This window comes from Paramormyrops kingsleyae, chromosome 3, assembly GCF_048594095.1.
Source record: "Paramormyrops kingsleyae isolate MSU_618 chromosome 3, PKINGS_0.4, whole genome shotgun sequence".
Lineage (NCBI taxonomy): Eukaryota > Metazoa > Chordata > Actinopteri > Osteoglossiformes > Mormyridae > Paramormyrops > Paramormyrops kingsleyae.
In genome coordinates, this window is record NC_132799.1 from 12,755,828 (window position 1) to 12,778,316 (window position 22,489).

Here is a 22,489-nt window from a genome sequence, read left to right on the forward strand (position 1 = left end):
CCCCGCCACAAAGCCATCCAGTGTGCCTTTGTCCAGCCCTGTGTGTGCCCCTCTGTAGGGAGCACAGAATGAAGTTGGGGGCACTGGCATCTGTGGGGCACAGGCTTAGGTTTAGGGTTGGGGGAGGGGCACTTTCTCAAGTACACTGCATTGGGGTTTGGGGTGACGGGGGTCACTATGTCAGGTACACAGATGGGGGTGTGAGATGGGGGGGGGGGGGTTCTTGCTAATTACACAACCCAAGCTGCTGGGACTCATTGTTATTCTGCATCCCTCTGTGGACACAGAGCCTTTCTGAGGCAGTGGAGAGTAAACAGCAGTGTGTGTGTGTATCTGTGTGTGTTTGTGTGTGTCTGTGTGCGTGTGTATCTGTGTGTGTTTGTGTGTGTGTCTGTGTGCGTGTGTACCTGTGCGTGTGTGTGTGTGTGTGTATCTACTGTATGTGTGTCTGTATGTGTTTGTGTGTGTGTCTGTGTATCTGTGTGTGTGTGTGTATCTGTGTGTGTATGTGTGTGTGTGTGTGCGAGCGGGTTTACCTATCCTTATGGGGACACAATGTCCCCATAACGTGATAAATATCTGTTTTTTTTCCCTTATGGGGACCGGTTTCCTGGTCCCCATAAGGGAAAACTCTATTTTATAAAAATCGGTGACTGCTATGAAAAAACTAAAAATGCAAAAACTCTTGTATTTTGTTAGGTTACTTATGGTTATGGTTAGGGCAGGGTAGGGGTTAAGGTTGTCATAGTTAGCGTTAGCATTTTGCCCATTGAAATGAATGAGCGGTCCCCATAAGGATATGTTTACCCTACATGTGCGTGTGTGTGTGTGCACGCCCCCCCCCCCCCCCCCACCCTTGTAAAGAACACTTGACTGAAATGTGCATCTCATTAAGTAGAAAGGCACAGCTGCAGTTAAAAGAGTGCAGAGTTGGCTACCATTTATGCACTGTCCATCCATCCATCCATCTGCTTATTCTGCTCAGGGTCATGGGATTAAAATTATTTTTTCATAGTAAATGAAATGGTATCACTTGATTACTGTTTAGGTTACGTGGGGAGATGTGGGCCAGATACAGATACAGATATAGATACGGATACAGATACAGACACAGAGCCAAGAGGAAAGACAAGGACAAAATTAAGTCGACGTGAGGGCTGGCTTTTGGGAGCTCGCAGCCTCACCACCACAAGGTGCTCATTCCCAAAGATTTGCTTACTGCACTGTAGTTTTAAAATTACGATGAAATACCAGCCAAAAACATCCCCTTTTTTAGCATAAAAACACACCTATGGCTGATGCCCAGAAAATGTGCTCTTCAGACAGCAGCCCTGGCTGTTAATGCCCACAAAGTTCCAGCTGATATGAGCCTCCTGTCGTGTCCTATGCCCTCTGGTTGGAGAATTTGACACTGCCCCCTAGTGGCTAGAATATGTCATGCTTGGACTTCTGTTTTGTTGCTTAATTACTAGTGAATGCAATTTCTGAAGGCTATATATTATTAGACATTAACTGACAGGCTTTACCTCTGATTGCTGCATGGCATCGGTGCTGGCTCAGAGAGACCCTGACAGCGGTGAATTGACCATGAACACTGTGTGTAATTTCAGTTGCTGTACAGCACACCTGGAAAGGAGCACAAGCATTTGTTAGAGTACAGACCAGGCACACTAATCTGCTTGCTTTTCCGTGTGCGGCTTGTGGTTCTGCTGCGTCCTGAACCTCCGCAACACGTCCTTATTGCAGATAGCCGTGATTCTCCATCATTCAATTGCCTTTCCCACAAGCAGGTCGTCTCCAGCAGCGAAATGGCTCCTTCATCCAGGAGATGATTAATAGGTATAACTGGGTGAGGGATTATCTCCAGCAGCCTGGCGGAGGACAAGAAGGCCGGCCTCCCCAAAACACACCTGTGGCCCCATGGCTCTTACTCCAATCTCTGTGGCCCCTGATCAGGGACCATGCTTGCTTCCCTGGCCCCACGCACTCTTATTTTCAGGCTTCTCGGGGTAGGTTGGGGCTGGGGTGGGGGGGAGCTCTATGAATGCTTGGGAGTATTTATTGTGAGCTGCTGGATCTGGGGAAATCAAAGGGAGCGCGATTTTATATGTGCTGTAGATGTCTGCTCCCCCTGGCCCAGTAAACGGCAAGGAGGACCAGCCGACAGCGCCAGTACGTTAAATCATCCGCTCACTCTGCTTGTTTATTGACTTCGCTCATTGGCTCGTTAGGCTAATTACTCTCAGTCAGTTGGCTTTGTAATTATACCGCTTAATGCACAAAAGACCTGCCCACCGTAGGCCCTGCATCCGCTCAACGGCTGCTGGCCTCATCGATGGCCCCGGTCTAACCGGGCACAGTCACCCTCAGTGAGGTCACAGGACACCAGGGTTATACACCACTTGGCCTGGGGGGGGCACTGTCCCATTTCCCTCACCGTGCCGCGAGGAGTCATTCTTTACAGCAACTTACACATTTTAAGTTTGGTGTCATTAGAGATGTTAGAGATGTTCGTTTCATGTCTTCAGATTGGCAATGGAAACACCAAGCCTTCACTCTGACTGGTCCCAGCGTAGGGGTGGGGGGTGGGGGGTGGGGGGTGGCAGATGGCTCAGAAAGCATGGGAGGGGCTCAATAACTGATAGACTCTGAGAATAACAAGCTGCAAACTCAACTACTGTTTCAGACATCTATTTCCTTATCACTTAGCAGAAACAATTTGATTTTTTTTAAAAACCACTTTCGCATAACAAATATTTCAGCTCACATAGCGTTTACATTAGGCAGCGTATACAACATGGATGTAAGTTCAGTATGTAAAATGAAGCACATCAGAAATATCAGGATAGGTACAACCATTTTGATTTACTACACGTATTGGTTATTTACTGATCTCTTTAAAATGTATGAAGGGTCTGAAATCTGAATTGCTGTCTTTTTCTTTGCTTAGTCTGTCTGTCTGTTTATGTAGTTTTACTGAGACACCAAGGGTTTACTTGTAAAGCTATTTATACATTTTTATTAATATTTGGTGCCGTCCAGTCTATGCTGACTACCTCCATCATATAGATGTAATTTTCCCATGATTCTTGGACAAATGGTGACATAAATGATCATGTGATTTTGTGGCTTTATTTATTTAGAAAGTTTAGGATTTGGCAGCAGGGCACATGTAAATACAGGCTGCAACTTTTGGGGGAAATTGTCCTGTTAAACCATTTTTTGGTAAGACACCGTTTAAAACAGTTTAAAAACACACAAACATGCAGTCTAAAACGTGATGATTTCCAGTGACTGGGAATTAATAGCCCCACGTTTTTCCTCGTACAGACTCTTGGAAACTTCTGACAACAGTCTTGTGGCATGTGGAAGTTAAATTTCCTGAGCCAATCACAGGCCTGCTCACCATGTGACTACAAACCAATCACTAACTAGTTCCTGCCCGCTAGTCTATGTCAGTCACCACAGTAACACACTGGCACCTGATCCCCTAAGCTTGCTGCTCGGAGCTGTAGGCGTACTGCCTGGTCGGCTGCTTAGCAGCACATAATGAATTTATTTTTAGCACTGTTATAGAAAACTTTTAATGGAAACCCACTGCAACAACTGGTTTGAGCCATGCTTACAGTGTTACACTGGAGGTCACCTTGAAAACTCCTGCCAGGTCGTTACCTCCGAGCGTCTGACCAGGCTTTGCCAGTTCCTTCCTTCTCTCTCTCTATAGGCATGAGTTCTACTGCTCGAAGGGGTTGGAGGTCAGGGGTTGGAGGTCAGGGGTCTGGGGTGGTGGGTGAGCGAGCGGTGCAGCAGAGCGAACAGCAGTCTGCGAAAGCGGTCCATATGTGGGTGTCCATCATACTGGGGGTGTTCAGGGGGGCAACCCAGACTCCTGTGAGAGTGTTCAGTGTGTCCATCTCCAATTATAGTGCAGGCTGCCTGGAGCAGAACTGTGGGAAGCGCGTGAGGCCTGACAGCTTCTGGCTGGCTTCATGGACCCTCTCCACACCTCCTGACCTCACAGTAAGTGGCAGACTGAAGGAAAAATGCACTCAGATGCCTTTCTACTTTTAAATCTGCAGCAGGGGCGGGAAGGGAATTACCGCAGTAACTGGAGTGTTATGTTTTTAACACCTACAGCAAACTCTGCAGCCGTGGGTACTAACGGAAGCGTTTTTGCTGAGCATTATTCATTATTAATATTTACCTGTCAGAAACATCTGTTTACTTTGTACATACAGCATTTAAAAAAAAATCTGCCAGCCAGGAAAAAGAAATATGGACGTAGGTATATATTTTTGTCTTTTTTTTATATGAGTGAGCTGTTATTTGAGTTGGATCATCAGTGCTGTTCCTGACTGCTGAGTGAACATTCATTACATTATAAACGATACAAGCATAACACAGGAAAGCACGGCGACTCAGAAAGTGGTCCTCGCAATAGTATCAGAACTGCAATGATGGCCAGTCATCATCAATCGACTATCTTCAAAATCAAGCAGACTAAAGGCAGTGTTTGTGGAGAGTCGACATGTAATTATGCTCTTTTATATATATGAGAGGGGGAAAAGTTCCTGTTTAACAGAATCTTCATAACCACACATTTGATTCTCAATTTGATTCTCATATCCTTGATCTGAAGAATGCTGAATTACTGCTGAGGAAGGCCGACCATTCTGAAAAAGGCTTGGTACGGCTTCTCGACACCATATTTTTGTCCCCTCTCTGAAGGAGAACTGACACGAGGGTCTCAGTGATGCGGGGAGCCGTTTCTGCTCCGGGACACACGTTTGCAGGAGCACAAACGACTTTGTGGAAGTTCTGTGGGCAGGTATGCAATGCTTAGGGCATAGTCAGGATTCAGTTACCAGGGCTTCAAGGCTTTTCATCAGCATTACGGTGTCGAAAGCTGCTTCGGCGCGTCTCGGGCTCCGAATATAAAAATAGCCGACGGGCCTGTTTATTTCATCTGCTTGTCACCCGACACCCCATGGTTATTGCTATACGTGTGTCAGGGAGCTTCTTCCCATGGTACCGCTCTGCCTGGCCTGTGCTGCTTTGCCGCTGCTTCCTTACCATCCTCCTCCGGACAGGACTAGCTGGCCAGCCCTGCTGTGATGTGTGTCTCTCCCATAGCTGCCCCACTGAAACACCACCAGTGCACCTTCCTGGTGAGTCTGGTCTGCCAGAGGCACGGTGTCCCTTGCAGGCTCCTGATGGAGCACAGAGGCATAAGGTGAGGGGTCCGAGGAATCGGCTAGTCTGCATGGGAATGCTGCACTGTTGCTTTTAACCTGGGGGAGTTAGAGGCGTCTATCCCAATTTGGGACACTTTTACAATAATTTACTGATGGTTTTCCTTTGTATCTAAAAATATAGACAACTGTATCATTAATGCCAACTGTCCTGATAATGCAAACCAAGCCTCTCTGTAATTAAATACCAGTTTCAATATATACAAGAGATACAATTTCAAGAAACAGGGGAACCATTTTGTCCCGTAGGTATTGCTCTACTTTATTTTTTGAAGTTTTCTCTTTTAATTAATTATTGCCATTGGGCCCCTCCAGATTCGCACCTTTTGGTGTCAGGTTACTCAGTGCAACAGGCAGCTCTTCATTGGTTAAAAATAACCATGTCATCTCCCAGCCTGCCACTGGCCTCTGCTTAAAAGCTCTGGATCACTAGTCGATGTAGATGAGTCACATGTTCTAGAATATGCAATGAGTTCCTGCAGATACATTCAATTCAGTAAATTTTATGTCTATATATTAAAGGTGATGCAAATAGTTTCTTATATTCCTACTTGAGATTTAATGAGTTTTTTAACCGTTGTGGTAATAAGCATTTTACTCAGTACATTGTCATGTTCTGCCGCTGCATTGTCTTCTGATGTTAGTATCAAATGCAGGTTTTGATATTTGGCCTTTCGTTGTCCATGCCTGCCCTTGAGTAAAAGAGTTTTAGGGTCCTCCTCCTTGGTTATGACCACAAGGCAAAGGATTAAAACAGCCTTGAGTGTTATTCTGGGATGTAATTAAGCCAACCAAGGCTGCAGTAATATTATCAGTGTGCGAGCCAAAGTCTTAGTAATCTTAGCTGTGATAGGTTTACACATCATGTCATTTTACCTGAATTCTCAGCTGCAATTGGTCTACAAACTGTCATGTTTTACCTGAATTCTCAGCTGTGATTGGCCCACACACTGCGTTCTGCTTTACATGTACTCTCAGCTGTGATGGATCTGCATAAATTGCACTTGATTACCTGTATTCCCTGTTGTGATAAGCTTACATATTGTGCCCCTGTTCATCTGTATTTTTAGCTATGATTGGTCCACAGACCATACCCTGTTTTACCAGCATTCTCAGCTGTGATAGCTCCACACATCATGTTCTGTTATAGCTATATTCTCAGCTGCGATGTTTGATTAGGGTTGGGCTGTTAATGAGCCATCCTGCTCCATCCCTTCCTATCCTTGCCCTCTAATTCCCATCATTACCTTCTTTCTTCTGCTAGTAATGAACTTGCTTATTTTGTTCTTTTTATTCTTCTTAATTTACTCTTATTTTTATTCATTATTTCTATTCACATTTTTGTTTCATCTATAAATATCTTTCTGTTCTTTCTGAAAGTCATTCTCCATCTTAATTTAGTGTATGTACTTTAAAAACACCCATTCATCCATCCATCTGTCCGTCCATCTATCCAACCATCCATCCATCTGTCCATCTTCTAATTGCTTATCCAGATCAGGGTTGCAGGGACTTTAAATGTATAGTACTATGATGGCTTAATTTCCCCTCAGGGGTCGATAAAGTTTGCTTGTTTTTCTGTCTGTCTGTCTGTCTTGAGCAGACTTTCATTCATGGTGTCTTTTGGCTCAGTAATCAAGTCATTTTCCATGACATCTGACTTCTGCTTCACTTCCACTGCAGAAAAGAAGAGAAGCTACATCACCTTCTGGATGGTGAACTGGCCCGGCCCCACAGAGTGTAGGAGATCCAGCACGCAGCGTGAGCCCGAGTGTAGCGGCCGGCACACTCGAGCAGGCCCACAGACCCGTCTCGGGATGAGCTCTCTTGACCGGCGACACCAGGGAGGCCGAACGGCCAAGCAGGGACAGATCAAGTACGCTGACGGCTTCATGGACGAGACGGACCGGGAAGTGAGCAGCCTCACTGACCGCGCCTTCAGGAGCCTCTGCGTTGGGGAGGAGGCTGCCTACACGGACCCCGAGCTCACCTCCTCCCCAAGGGATGCCTTCGCTGTAGAGCTCCCTGCGACATTCCAGCACTCCTTCATAGATAGTCAGGATCAGGGTCCCCGGTATGTGTCTCAATTGAGCAACGGTGCCATCGAGGCTATGTGGCAGAACAGACGCAGTAGGTCGAGAGTCTCATCCCTTATAAAAGCCTTCAGCTCATCCGAGGGTGGGTCTACAATGGACGGGGCGCCGGATGGCCGTCGGAGTAACCCGGACGGCTGGACCTGGGAGAGCTCGGCACTGCTCAGCCTCAACAATGAACTGTCGAATTTCCCTGCTTACTGCCGGGACCCTTTCACGCCCGCTGCCTCGCTTCAGGCCTCCCATTTGGGGCCTGCCTCAGCCTCCAGCAAGACACTGAGGAATAAAGTCAGCAAGGCCACGTTCAGGAAGCTCAGCTCCATCAACTATTTCCTCCACAGTGAGCACAGCCCATTCCAGACATGGGCGGATTACAACAGGATTCCTTGCCAGCGGGAAGCCACACCCCCTACTCTCTCCCCCACTGGCTTTCATAGGTGGTATGACTCTCCTCTGTACAAGGAGCTGACTGCATCCCACGGAATCCAAACCACCCACTCTGAGGATGTGAAATCCTACTGGATGCTAAGCAAGGACAGGACACCTTCCGAACTCGCAAGATCAGTGATTCAGCCCAAGCCTGCTGCGGTGGAGAAGCGCTGTGAGTCAGAAGTGTTGTCCAAATGCCCTCCGTGGAGAAAGAGCAGGAATCAGTTGAGCAATCAGCTCCCGGTGTACCGGCCGAGCACGGCCTCGCCCTGCAGCCACGCGTCCCGGCGACACGACGACGCCTCGTTCTCGGGGAGCCGCCCATCCGCCGTCCACCATCAGGTGCACACATTAGTGGGCGAGCAGACGGCAGGCAGTTGCACCCCGTTCAGCATCTCGCAGCTTCTCACCCCTGTCCTAAACGCCAGACAAGAAATGGAAACCTCTGAGGTTTCACAATATGAACTTTCGCCTGCCGATGACCTTGCTGCCCTAAGAGACGCTGAGCCCTGTTCCCCCCCGGAGCTCAAATTACGGGACAGCTACAAAGCCATGGCCTCCAGCTTGCTCTTCAACCTCAAAGATAATCGGAAGAGGGTGAAGAGCACATACAGCCCCACGAAGTTCAAAGGCCTGGAGCTATCGGACTCTGACAATCTGCCTTGCAGGCAGGACAATGCTGCTCTTGCATCAAAAAAATCTGCTTCTGGGCCTCCTGGGCCTGGAATCAGTACAAATGTGCAAACTGGAGCAGCAGAGGCCTGTTCAGTTTATAGTCCTGCCTTGCAACCCACAAAAGCATCAGCAGCTGATCATAAAAAATACACTGAAGCCAACAGACTGGATGACTATTTCACATTAATTTCACCTCCAAATGTTAAAGAAGCTCCTCTTTACAGTAACTCTGACAGAATCACACAGGAAAGTACACAGCAGATAGACAAGGTCTTTGTGAGTCAACAGAGCCAATACAGGCATTCACAACATCTCCCTTCAACATCCAATGAAAGCCTATCTAGAAACAAATCAAATCAACCCACCTGGAAAGAGTATAAGACAAGCCCAACAGAGCAGCTATCAACAGGAGGACCTACTGGATCCACCACAGTAACATATTCCCTTCATGAAAGACGAAACTCATTTTCCGTGAAAGAGAAGGATGTCATCAGAAGAGATGAACTTTTACACAACAAGATGGACACTACACAAAGTCTGGCGGCTTTCAAAAAACATGACACTGGACAGGAGGTGCGAGAAAATCGAAACAGCCCCAACACAGATGCATTTAACTTGTGTGAAAATGTAAATGTCAGATCGACAAGATCTTCACTGAAAGCAGATGAACTGGTGCAGAATAAGCCGAGCAGCCAAATACTTCAGGTGCAGAAGTGGGGTGGTACTACCCAAGGTATTCATGCACTGAAGGAAAAAATAGAAGCAGATACAGGATCCCATACAAGCACTGAAAGACAGAACACTACACATCGTTTGTTTCCCCAGAAAGAATCAGAGCACAGCAGAATAGCAATGAATGAAATCAAAGAAAAGGGCCATATACGACAGGGAGTTCTTAAAATCCAAGTGAATGACCCGGATAGCCATAGCGTGCCAGCAAACTGTCAAAATCTGCAAGATCTGAGCATAGGAACCATGAATAGGGCTGATGGTCAGACTGCTAAAATCCCTCCAAAAGGACTAAATGAACTTTCGTCAAGTGGGTTATACACAGTGCAGAATGATGAACCAGCTACAAAACACACACATTCACTGAAAGAAAGGAAACACGTTTCAGGTGATATGCTCCCTAAACCTGAAGGACCTACGGAGAAGAGTGCATCACAACGAAATGAGGAACTCCCTGATCAAGGGCAGAAGTCTGTTGGATACTCATCAAACAGAAAAACCACATCAGATAATTACAGTAACTATACACAAGCCAAACCGAGAGCAGGCCAGCATGCTACTGGCTTGAAACTTCCTGAAAGTGATACAACTGCTGCTACAGAACAAGATCATATGAAAAATGAACATCCTAGTGAAGACCACTACTGGGCTAAACAGAGTGAACAAATGACCAATGAGGAAATTTTAAACAAACGACATCCCAGTGTTAGGAAAACTAGGGGAGAGAAAATGCTTGCACAGAATAGTATCAAAGCAAGTACAGAATATGAACTCCGCAAAGGTCAAGGTTCGGATGACCCTGAAACAGATGGACAAGAAAACAGAGAGAGATTTATAATGAATGCAGTTAGGAAAAATGATGGTTTTGTTCAAGAAAGAAGGAAAAGCTATCAGGAATCACATGCGGCAACAGAACAGGAAGTGAATGGCAGCCTGAAAGAACAAGGAGCAAGGGAAAATAAGCACATAAAATCCAAACAGCCAGATGCTATTGACGAGAAGGTATTTTCAAGAATGGAGAGTCATCCTGTGGGTAATGGCGAGGCTATTATTGGTGGAAATGACCTGGCAAGATGCATGCTTGCTGAAAAATGTAACAAACACAATGGATTAGCAAATAAAGACAACCATAAAGTCAAACACAGAATATTTACATTTAACCAAAGAGACCATGCAATGCAGGAACTGCTCACATCAAAAGTCAAAGCTCACGCTCAGAAAGAAATCATTGCCATCAAGGAAAAGGGCCACGCTAAGCGGGAAGGCATCATTTCTAGTAGGAAAGACTCTAGAGAACGAGTGAATGATGGGCAGCGAATAGCTAACCAAGGGGTAGCTATAGCCAGTGAGAACTGGGATATGAAAGCTGAAACTCCCCCAAGAGAATGTTCTAGAACTGACACGCTGCCAAAGATCAAAGAAAATGAGGCACCGCAAACAGAAGTAAAACAAGGGACACCTGCCAGTCAGGGAAGTCAGGAATGGAACCGTACAGCTCCTTTTGCTAAGAAGGAAGGTGCTGGAAATGCTGGACTTCATGGAAAGAAGAACACGATAAATGACCGACAAGAGTTGTTGCAAACTGGAAACTTACATATTCAGAAAGCATCAAATGATATCAAGGAAACTTACTCAAAACAAGATTTAAAACAAAAACATGACACTTGCATAAGTGAGAAAAAACAAGACCCTGCTGATAAAGAGGTACATGAAAACAGGGTCGGTGACAAACAAGAACTTTTGTCAGTTGACAGTGGGAGAGCTGAAACTGTAGCAGTCAACAGCCAAGCTGAAGTTACCCCTGCAGACAAACAGAAAGACATCACTATCAAGAAGGTTCTGTCATATGGTGAGAAAGGCCACACTCTGAATAAGAATGCCTCGCTTGGGGGAATTCCCAAGGCTTCTCTGGAATTATCTGCAAGGACAACAGAAGAAAGTGATATTCCTCACAAGGACAGACTTACAAATAATAAACAGCCTAAACATGAAGGCCTTCAGTATAAAAACAAAGAGCATACTCAAAATGAAGCTACTATAACTGATAAATATTATCCATCTGATCAGGGCAAATTCCCAACAGAAAACGAGAATCCTGCCGAAGTATGTACACTTCCAAACATAGGGAGTACCAATGAAAAGCCGCATAAGGGTCTATTGAAAGAAAAGGAAAGTGTCAATGAAGGTGACAGAATGGAACTAGGCACAAAAGAAGAATGCAGCACTGTAGTAGCAGCATCAATGCAGAAGGTCCAAGATGGAAAAGAAGACAAGAGTACGGGGACACCAATGAGGAATGTCCAAGATAAAACAGACGACAAGAGTACGGGGACAACAATAAGGAATGTCCAAGATAAAAGAGACGACAAGAGCATGGGGACAACAATAAGGAATGTCCAAGATAAAACAGACGACAAGAGTACGGGGACACCAATGAGGAATGTCCAAGATAAAACAGACGACAAGAGTACGGGGACAACAATAAGGAATGTCCAAGATAAAACAGACGACAAGAGTACGGGGACAACAATGAGGAATGTCCAAGATAAAACAGACGACAAGAGTACGGGGACACCGATGAGGAATATCCAAGATAAAACAGACGACAAGAGTACGGGGACACCGATGAGGAATGTCCAAGTTAAAACAGACGACAAGAGTACGGGGACACCAATGAGGAATATCCAAGATAAAACAGACGACAAGAGTACGGGGACACCAATGAGGAATGTCCAAGATAAAACAGACGACAAGAGTACTGGGACACCAATGAGGAATATCCAAGATAAAACAGACGACAAGAGTACGGGGACACCGATGAGGAATATCCAAGATAAAACAGACGACAAGAGTATGGGGACATCGATGAGGAATGTCCAAAGTCGGAAAGAAGTTCTTGGGACAATAGAGAATGAGTTTGTTAAAATTAATGTTTTTGCAATTACAAGAAAAGTTGATACTGAATGGGAAGACCCTTCTTCAAAGCGTAACAATGACAACACAATGCATGAAATCACAGAAAGGGGACAGATGAAAGAGGAAACCGTCACCTATACAGTGGGCTCTGAGAATGCTTCAAGAATTAACAATCAAACAGTCAAAACTGCTGGAGAAGGAAAGGGCCATGTTAAACAGGAATTACCCACTAAACAAAACTGCCCAACATCAGAAGCTATAACTGTAGAAGAATTTTCCAAGCCAGATATAAAAAGACCAATGGAACATGATATACAAGGAGGAAATGCAACAAAAGAAATTACTAAACCAGTGGTTCTCAAAGCAGAAGAACAGTCTAAGATAGTTCCCTTAGTGAAGCATGAACACACATTTCCTGCTATGCTGAGCACAGTATCACCAACATCTGCAGATCATACTCAGCTGGAGACACTAGGGAAAGAAGATTCACCTGCAAGAAAGGATTTACAACCACAAAAGTTCCCCAAAGTACCAACTACAGTAGAAGGCATAGAAGACAGTATGTATGCTAAATCAAGACATGATAAACAAATGGTATTTGAAGAACAGCCTGCAGAACCAGAGATAATTAGAACTATAAAGTCCAGTAAACCTTTTAAACGTCCAGCAACAGAAAACCCTAAATTTGACACAGATAGAATTAAACTTAATATGAGCCCTGAAGTTCTTGCAAAAAAGGAAGATCATGAGAGGAATTTATGTTATACACACAACGACAGTACTGAATTACAGACATTCGCAACAAAGGACCACACGAAAGTGCTAATGTCTGCAGCTGAAGATCATAAATCAGATGGTCACAATCAGGCTCACGCCTTTTCAGCTGAAGAGTATGGAAGAAAGAGTGGAAGAAAAAGCCCTAAATCAGATGTATTTGAAATGAAGGAACTTACTAAATCAGGGAGCCAGGGACATATAACAACATATGATAGTAAACGACCTGCCACAAATGTACAAGAACATAACAAATCAAGTGTACATGTAGAATCAGAGATCACTCAACCAGGTGTATGTGTAAAACCAGAAGACAGTAAGCCAAGTGAACTAGCAACATCAGAACATCCTAAACCAGAGGTACATACAAAAAAAGATACAGCAGTCTTCACAGAACATATTACCTTAGCTGCACATCTAATGAGAGAACATTCTAAACATGTAAAACCTGAAGACAGTAAACCAGTAACAATGGAACATCCTAAACCAGGTGTAGGTTTAAAACCAGAAAACAGTAAACCAGGTATACCAGGATCAAATGAGCATCCTAAACCAGGTGTAGGTGTAAAACCAGAAAACATTAAACCAGATATACCAGTACCAAATGAGCATCCTAAACCAGGTGTACGTTTAAAATCAGAACACAGTAAACCAGGTGTACTGATAACAACAGATCATCCTAAGCCAGATGTAGCAGTAACAACAGAACACCCTAAACCAGTTTTACGTGTAAAATCAGAACACAGTAAAACAGGTATACAAGTTACAGCAGAATACCCTAAACCAGGTGTACCAAGAACAGTAGAACATCAAAAACCAGATATACATGTAAAATCAGAAGACGGCAAACCAGGTTTACCAGTAACAACAGAACCAAGTATATATGTAAAGCCAGGAGATAGTAAACCAAATGTATCTGTTTCAGGAGAACATTCTAAACCAAGTGTCCCAAAAAGAACACAGCATCCTAAACCAGTAACAAAAGAACATACTAAACCAGGTACACCAGTAACAACAGAGCATCCTAAGCCAGGTGTTCCAATAAGAAGAGAACACCCTAATGTAGATATTCCAGTAAAAACAGAGCATCCTAAGCCAGGTGTTCCAATAAGAACAGAACACCCTAAACTAGATATACCAGTAACAACAGAGCATACTAAACCTGGTTTATGTGTAAAATCAGAACACAGTAAACCAGGTTTATTCGTTACAACAGAACACCCTACACCAGGTGTACGTTTAACAGCAGAACATTCTAAGCCAGGTGTTCCTGTAACAACACAACATTCTACACTAGACACACCAGTAACAATAGAACATCTTACACCAGGTTTACGAGTAAAATCAAAACATAGTAAAACAGGTGTAGCAGTTACAACAGAACACCCTAAACCAGTTACACATATAACAGCAGAACAACCTAAACCACGTGTACCAATAACAGAACATTTAAAACCAGATATGCATGTAACACCTGAAGACAGTAAACCAGGTTTACCAGTAACAGCAAAACATCCTAAACTAGCTGTACCAAAAACAACAGAACATCCTAAACCAGATGTACCACTAACAAAAGAGCATCCCACACCAAATGTACCAGTAACAATAGAAAATCTTAAACCAGGTTTGCATGTAAAATCAGAACACAGTAAAACAGTGGTACCAGTAACAAAAGACCATCCTAAACCAGGACTGCCAGTATCAACAGAGCATCCTAAACCAGATGAACCAGCACCAATGGAACATCCTAATCCAGTGTCACGTGCAAAATCAGAAGCCAGTAAATCAAGTGTACCAGTTACAACAGAACATTTTAAACCTTTACGTGTAACAACAGAGCATCCTAAACCAGATGAACCAGTAACAAAAGACCATCTTAAACCAGGGGCAGCAGTAACAACAGATCATCTTAAACCAGTTTTACGTATAAAATCAGAAGGCAGTAAACCAAGTATACCAGTTACAACAGAACATTTTAAATCAGGGGTACCTGTAACAACAGAACATCCCAAACCAGGTATACATGTAACGCGAGAAGACAGTAAAGCAGGTGTACCAGTAATCACTGAACATCCTAAACCAGTCGTATGTGTAAAACAAGAATACAGTAAACCACATGAGCCAGTGACAACAGACCTTAAACCAGGTGCACCAGTACCAAAAGAACATACTAAAAAAGGCATTCCTGTTAAAGCAGAGCAGACCAAACCAGCATTAGAATACACTAAACCAGTTGTGTCTTTATTGAAAGAAGAAGCTTTAACAAATGAACATCCTAAGGCACCTTTGAGAAGAGAACGTCATAAACCAAATGTTCATGTACAAAAAGAACACCATGAACTAGAGCCATTGTGTAAAGAATCCGGAAACCTAGAAATGCTTGTAAAACTAAAAGGTTTTACATCAGATAGAGTTCTAATAAATAATTGTATTATGGAACCTGCTAAATCTGAGGTTCATGCAACCAAAGATTCCGCTGAGGCCAAACCGAAGGACTTTTCGCATCTAGGTAATTCCCACCTAGAAATGAAAAAAGATCCAACCTTGGTGCCTGAAGAAAAAGGCCAAATATCAAAGCATACTTTCCCATCTAAAGAACATACTAAGACAAAAATGGGTGTGCTCACTGACAAAGAAGATCTAAATAAAGTGAGAGACATGCATACATGGATGGAGAGAGACCAGGTCATTTCAATGAAGGAATTAGAATCCAAAGAAGATTTCACTGGAAGACAAGGAAATTCAGGGTCTGACAAGCAACCAATTTATGTTGAAACTCCAAAAAAGCCCTTAAATGAATTATATTTGTCTGTTCAAGAAGCCCAGCAAACTCCGGAACAGAAATTAAAAATACGGAATAGTCCGGGGAACACAGGAATCATACAACAGAGGGAAAACAAAGAGGAGATGGAGGGACTGCAATACTATGCCATTACTAACCATGATACTGAAGTGCAAGCTAAAGGCGCATTGCTCAACTCATCCCAAAAAACTGAGATGGCACTGAGGACGAGGGAAATGGAGAACTCTGGGAGAGTGCTCGATGACGGCAGGTGGACTCACAACACAACGTACCCTGCTCAAGCCCCTGTGCTTTCCCCACTACCTGATACTTCCTCGCCATCTCTGGGGAAGCCCACATTGTTCAAGGTGAAGGACAACACCTTCAAAACATCACCTGTAACCAAAACAGTAAAGCCATATTTCCACAAGACATTTCCAGAAGATCTCCAACTCTCTTCCCCTATCGGTTCTGAGAAGGGAGAGGACTGGCATGATGCCAATTCAGAAGAAACCAAAGTCATCCAACATGCTGTTGGTCTATCAAACCGATTCCAGCAACCGAAGGAGCATTCACCTCGCAGTGCCCTGTTTCCCTCAGATTCTACCGCCACAAAGGAACCACATGGTTATTTCAGGAAGAATCCTGCCCTAGAGGAGGATGAATGCTGCTCGATAGGGAGTGCTTTGTCAGAAGAGAGCTGTGCTGCAGGTACAGCAGATGTGACAAATGACAGGGCTGGAATCCTTGGGGTAACAGAGGGGCCTGAAATCGTGAGAGGTATCAGTGAGAGGCCAGAACCAACCTGCAGTGTCAATGAAGGGAAGACATTCGGCAAACCACCAGTAGTTCCCCTCAAGACAGAGAAGGCCCTCCGTCGTGCCCAGAAGCTAACAACACGAAGAATAAAGAAGGCTGAGGGTAAAGTGAGGCCTGAAGGAACATGGCACCTGGATCAGACCTCCCTTCGCATGGTGTCCAGTGAGCCACCATCCCCTACGGGGCAGCTGCTGTCACAGCATCTTGCACCCAGCCCAAATGCCGCTCCACGGTACTGCATGGATCCTGGCTACGTCCCCTCAGCCCCAAAGCTGGTGGCTCAGCCCTTCCCACTAACCGAAAGGAAGCTCCTCCAGGACCCAAACTCTGGTCAGTACTTTATGGTTGAGGTGCCAGTGCCGGTCAAGACAAAAACCTTTTTTGATCCTGAGACAGGAAAGTACATTCAGCTGTCAGTCCGCCAATCGCCAGAAGGCACCTTGTCGCCAGCATCGTCAGTGGAGTTGTTGACCCCCCCGTATCTTCTGTACCCCGGCTTCCTAACTTTGCCTGTCGCGTCTGTGCCCCCTCTGAGGTCCTCTTCCCAGATGTCTGCGCCAGCCGCCCTGGCAGAGGACCAGGAGATGCTGGAGCTGAACGACCCCTGGGTCCAGAAGGGCTACTGCCCCGAGTTAGGCCAGGACTCACAGATGTACATTGAACCTGTGTACATGCAACATGAGCAGCCTCAGGAGCCAACACTCACTGAGAGCAAGAGCAGCCAGAGAAAACTCAATATTATCTCGATGAGCGAACTGGAGGATTTTGCTGTGGAAAGCACATGACGTCTTGGGACTGAAAACTAAAAGAAATGAATGATGTTACAGTATATATGTATATACACATATCTGAGGCAATATGAATGTATATCAGACTTATTGACACACAAAGATGGAATTATTTCTTAAAATGACTGGCAATAAAATATGCATGCATTCACATGCACTTGGAAAGAAATGTCCTATAATAATATGTAATGTAGATTTATTTTTATTGTTTATTGAAGCTGAAGTTTTAAATGAGTTATTTGACAAAGCAGTGTAATTTATTTAGCTCTGCTTAAAGATACCATTCCATTTCAGATATCCTCAGTCAAGAAGCGATAAATTGTGGGTATATTTGGGTATATTGTGATCTAAGCCCATTCCCTAGGAACTAGGTGTTAGAAGCCCACCTAAAGATGGTTAAACTCCAGAGCATAAGCATTGCAATAAAACTGCATGAAGCTGTTCCGATGGATAGCGTATTAGGATGATAATTTATATGATAGAATTCAAGCACACCTATGGTTTTGAGTCTTAGTAAAGAATGAGTCAGACTGATCATTTTTGTCACACGGGTTATGTTTGAAATTGCGATTCCCGGAGCGTTTCAAACTGTGGAGGTCTGCTTGTGGCAGGTACAAGCCACAGTGCTCCGAAATGCACTGCCGCTGTGCTGTCTGCAGATTTGGGTGAGGAATGTTACTGACATTTACATTCAGAATGCACATAATTGTGTACTTTATATAGCTGTTGAAAACAATTCAGGTATGAAGTTGGTGCTTCAAGCCAAAGGAAGGCTTTGTTCTTGTACCCTTGGTGACCTACATAACCTGAATTAAATCTATTAAAAAATATGGATTGTCTCCATTAAATATGCAAATGGCCAGGACCGTGTGTCTAATGCAGTCAGCAATTGAAATTCCGCCACCTTTGATAACTGCTGCTGCCTTTGTCCTTCAGTTGAAGTCGTAGGTTTTTAGTGGGGATTGAAAATGCAGGCTGAAAAAGTCACTGGTGGTTTTACTTTGAGTTTATTTCTCTGTGAATATTGGTGTTTATTGGTGTTACCTGGATCCTGATCAGAGATCTGGCTGAGATGATTGTTTTGTTGAGTGAAATGCCCCATAGCCTCGATTGATGTGACTGTTCTCTCACCGTGTATATTCTTACTTCTGTATCAAATCCACCTCTGGTACTCATAGGCATAGATGTCTATTGTTTATTGTTTAATTTGCCACACAGTACTTTGTAAGCTCTCATTTGTTTTACTGTATCATCATCTTACCACTTACTTAAACAGATTTAAGCAAATGTAGTCTTTTACAGATGCAGAAGTCATAGAGAGTATGGAGGTTGGGTTTTGACTGAATGCTTTAATGTTCAGGTAAGGTAAATTTGGACTATATAGACAAATTCCAGCAGAATTCTAAGTGCTGGACGTTCCATGTTTGCAATAATGAATTCAGGTTGCACTGAACACAGTCTGAAATATTCTGCTCATGGATGCTAGCATTGAAATGTTTAAATACATCTCCAGGTTGACATTTACAAGGAAGACACTAGGGAATGCATATTTTGACAAGTGGTAATTACTAGTATAAGCTTAATTCTATTTAGACCGAAACAATTACAAAAAGCACAAACAATAAGCTCTTTAACAGCCAGAGCACAATTAATATGCACACAGCTGATCACTAGGCCTAAATGAACTGCGACTGCTGCAATAGTGCAAGACTGGTAGTCTGTTCACTTTTTCATTAATAGCTTGAAGCTGTGAGGTTTCTTTCTGTCGTGTAAAAAGGTGGTTCATATTTTTGATATCCCATATAAAGTGCGTGCCAGCTGAAATGACAGTGACAGAAAATGGGAGATAATATTGGCAACTAATTGTATGCTCTGCTTCTAAGTGCAAGGAACAAGCAAACTTACCAGGGTTCTCACAAAGCATGGGAGGTTAAAGTTGATACTTTATTGATCCCTGTGGGGAAGTTCTCCTTTTGTCTCTCCCCTCTTTCTCTCTGTAGGTAAAAGCAAGGCAACTGTGAAGGGCAGCTACCTGGGGGGGGGGGGGTAAGGGCTTTGTTCAATGGGTCACAGACGTGCTTGGGCTAGAACCAGCAACCTTCTGATCACAGGCACAGAGACTTAGCCCACAGAGCCACACAAGGCTCATGCTTAGGGGCTATGTAGAAAGTTTGCTTGACCTGAACCCCATGTGAACTTTTTTGGTGTCGCTTTCAGTAGGAAGAAATCAGTAAAAGCACCAGGGAACAAGTATATCTGCTGCACCATCGAAGTAAACACATGCTTCTTTTGAGCAGAGCAGTTTCAGGCACTGCTGTACAACATATTGCAGTGGAGATTTGGTTGGTGCCCAAGACAGGAGTGTGTAATGGAAACGTCTCCTGACCAAGACTGCTTAAGTGCTGCTAAATCTAGCGAACCCCCACCCCACCCCACCCCACCCAAAAGTAGCGGAGGACGCAGGGGGCGGAGGGGCAACCACCCCTGGGCCCGTCACAGCAGGGGGCCCCCTGGTGTCTTTATGCAATCTGCAAATATCTGGAGCAGTCAAATTGTATATAAAAAGCGTTTGATTTGGATTCTAACAAAAACATGGGATGATGTGTGACACCATATGACTGTATGAAGACTTTATACAAGTATTTATGTTTCTTGGAAAATTCCACGAATGTCTTTGTGAGTGATGGTGAAATTGTATGTGAGGTACTCAACTGTGACTTGTGGTACTAGATGGTCTTTCTTAGATTTGAGTTGGTAAATGGGAGGTGGGGTTGAGTCTCTCAAGGGCTGCCAGTCATGTGAGGTGTATGTGGAGTGGAGAAAAAACTTTTCACTTTACTGTCTAGAAGCATAACAGTCCTATTCTTTCATGCTATTTTCCTTATGAAAGCTTATTTCCTTTCATACAGGTGCATTCTTACCAGCCCATCATCACTATGAATTTAGGTATGAGTGTGAGTCAGCCAGTGTCCCCCTGGAAGGACTCCAGCCTTTAAGTTGGCCATCTAACCACTTTACCTCTGCACAACACTGCCAGTTTGGGAAGCAGGTTGTAAAATCTGTCTGATATACCTTTCTCTGTAGGCATTTGCTGGATTTGAACCCTACACCTCCTGATTAGGCACTTTAGGTGTTTTCACACCTGTACTTTTCAGTCTGGTTAAATAGGACTCTGGTTCGATTTCCCCCTTGCTGCAACGTGTTTGGGCAGGTGTGAAGGATCCTCGCACCCTAGAGAGGAGATGGTCTCGGTCCGGTCCCAAATTAACTCTGGAGCAGTTTGTTTGTGGTGGGAATGTGATTCTAACTTGTTCTGCAAGTTTGAGCTAAACGGTTCAATATCAGCTCCCCTCTTCTGTTCAGTCGCCTGAAGGCAGCCGGTCTTCTTTGTAAAGTCTGAGTCAGTACAGCATTTTCAAGACATGCCTTCCAAGTGAATTCGGCATTCTGCTGCTGCAGTACAGCCTGGTATATTGCCGAGATAATTACTATAGCTATGAATAAACGCCATTTCTGTCTTTGCTCCATGCTAAACTGCATAGAAATATGCAATATTTGTTGGCAAAGAATATCGGGTGTATTTTTAGTAAATGTTAAGTGAGTAACATGCAAATGTAGAAAACCTTAGTGTGCAACAAAAGCTTTTGATTGGTAATGTACATTTACCTACAGCTGGAGCACAATTGACAGACCCTTGAGGGTACAGCCCTAGTGACAAGTAATTGTACCCCCAAAGGTATAAAATTATACCTTTTTTTCTGACAGTGTAGTGGTGTATTTTGGTTTGTTTGGATTTTCTTCTATGTGAAAACAAACTGAACCGAGGGGAAAAGACCACAAGTTTACAAACCCATCAACTGATTCAGACCAAAGCAAACAAACTATAAGGATGCAACACCTTTAGCTGCCTGTCAACTGTGCCACTCTGGCATGGTCAGCCGGTGTTTGACCGCCTTTTTCAGGAGGGATTAAGGGACTTAGCATTTAAAAGCACATTTAATAGGGAATTTCCTTTGGTATAATTAAACCCAGCACTTGCAGGTTAAATGCCTGCACCTGACTAATTGTTCCACAAAACAAATTAAAACATAACCGTTTCAAGATATATTTTCCTTGGGAATAAAGGGACGGGATTTAAAGAGAATGTTTGAGAATTTTCCTTTGCCAAACTCAAATCCTGAAATTGTACATTAAACAGGTAAGACTGTAGGTCTACCAACTGTGCCACTCTGGGAATTAGGGGATTTTAAAAAAAGCATTTATGAGTTATATTAATATATTAAGCACTTGGTACCCTAGCCACCCTGCCAATCTGCCACAGCAGCAGCTTATAGTTTTTTTTTTTCCATATACATTTTATAATGAATTAAAAGCCAGAGAATTAAAAAAACACACTGAATATAGTAATTTCTCTGTCAGATTTGAGCTATAGACTTTCAGACTAAGTACTTGGCACTTTAATCTCTGTGCCACCCTGAAAAAAAAAACACATTTTTTTTATTTAATCATTTTCCCCCTACATGTATTAAATATATATGGACATAATTAAACTTCCAACTCCGTGTTAAGAAGCAGGTACCTTAACCATCATGTCTCTCTATGACCTGTGTGTGGGTGGAGTTTGTTTATTTTGTGGACTGATTCACACTACTGATGTTTCGGTAAAAGCTTGGTATTTTACCTACTGTGTCACGGAGTTTTTTTTCTATGACATTCCTGATGAACAGATTCTACTTAAGCTGTTTGTAATGCTGGTGGATGCTGAAAATTATAGCGAAAAGGAATTACACGTGAGCCTTCTGTACCTGGTTCTGAGCCGCCATCCCCTGGGTGAAACCTAATTATTCCAGACAAGGAGCCGGTTACAGTATAGACTGGGCTCGCACGCTGCCGGAGCTCGCGTCTCCACCTAGCGGTCAAAAATATACACACTCTCTCTGTATCAAAACCCTCTTCATTCATGCCCAACGCCAGTCTCTTAATCCAGAGCAACTGGAGAGCATGGCTCCCCGCCTGGATCTTCTCTAGAGTTTCAGGGAGTTTATTTATGTTACTCCCTCGCACAAAATCTCCCCTTCGGCTTCTGCATAGCATCACTCCCAAGCATGTTTCCATTCATATGATTCAGTCCGACTGCATGAATAATGCCACAAGTATCCACAGAGGTGGCTGCACCTATAACGGACACTTTTTACCACATTTGGTACCTTACCTACTTGGCCACTCCGTCTT

At 43.9% G+C, this 22,489-nt stretch overlaps 2 protein-coding genes across 6 annotated transcripts in view; one reads left to right on the forward strand and one right to left on the reverse strand.

Annotated features, from left to right (window-relative positions):
• Positions 1–80: 80 nt before the first annotated feature.
• The window catches only part of drgx (dorsal root ganglia homeobox), a 31,882-nt gene continuing 9,473 nt past the window's right edge, over positions 81–22,489 (reverse strand). Inside the window, exons 7-8 of the mRNA XM_072710367.1 lie at positions 1,527–1,626; positions 81–90 (exon numbers count right to left, since the gene is read on the reverse strand). Of these exons, the coding sequence (XP_072566468.1) occupies positions 1,557–1,626 (70 nt within the window). The 3' untranslated portion in view covers positions 81–90; positions 1,527–1,556. The remainder of the gene's footprint in view (positions 91–1,526; positions 1,627–22,489) is intronic.
• On the forward strand, positions 3,921–18,087 carry c3h10orf71 (chromosome 3 C10orf71 homolog). 5 transcript variants are annotated; one of them, XM_023824203.2, is made up of 4 exons: positions 3,921–4,020; positions 4,729–4,828; positions 5,134–5,233; positions 6,936–18,087. In XM_023824203.2, exon 4 carries the CDS (start codon positions 6,965–6,967, stop codon positions 17,252–17,254), a length of 10,290 nt encoding a protein of 3,429 aa, XP_023679971.2. In that variant the 5' UTR covers positions 3,921–4,020; positions 4,729–4,828; positions 5,134–5,233; positions 6,936–6,964; the 3' UTR covers positions 17,255–18,087. The 5 variants fall into 5 exon arrangements, with proteins under 5 accessions (XP_023679971.2, XP_023679972.2, XP_072565736.1 ...); XM_023824204.2 differs by lacking the exon at positions 4,729–4,828 and having other exon boundaries at positions 3,929–4,020; XM_072709635.1 differs by lacking the exons at positions 3,921–4,020; positions 4,729–4,828 and having other exon boundaries at positions 4,981–5,168; positions 6,936–13,391; positions 13,458–18,087.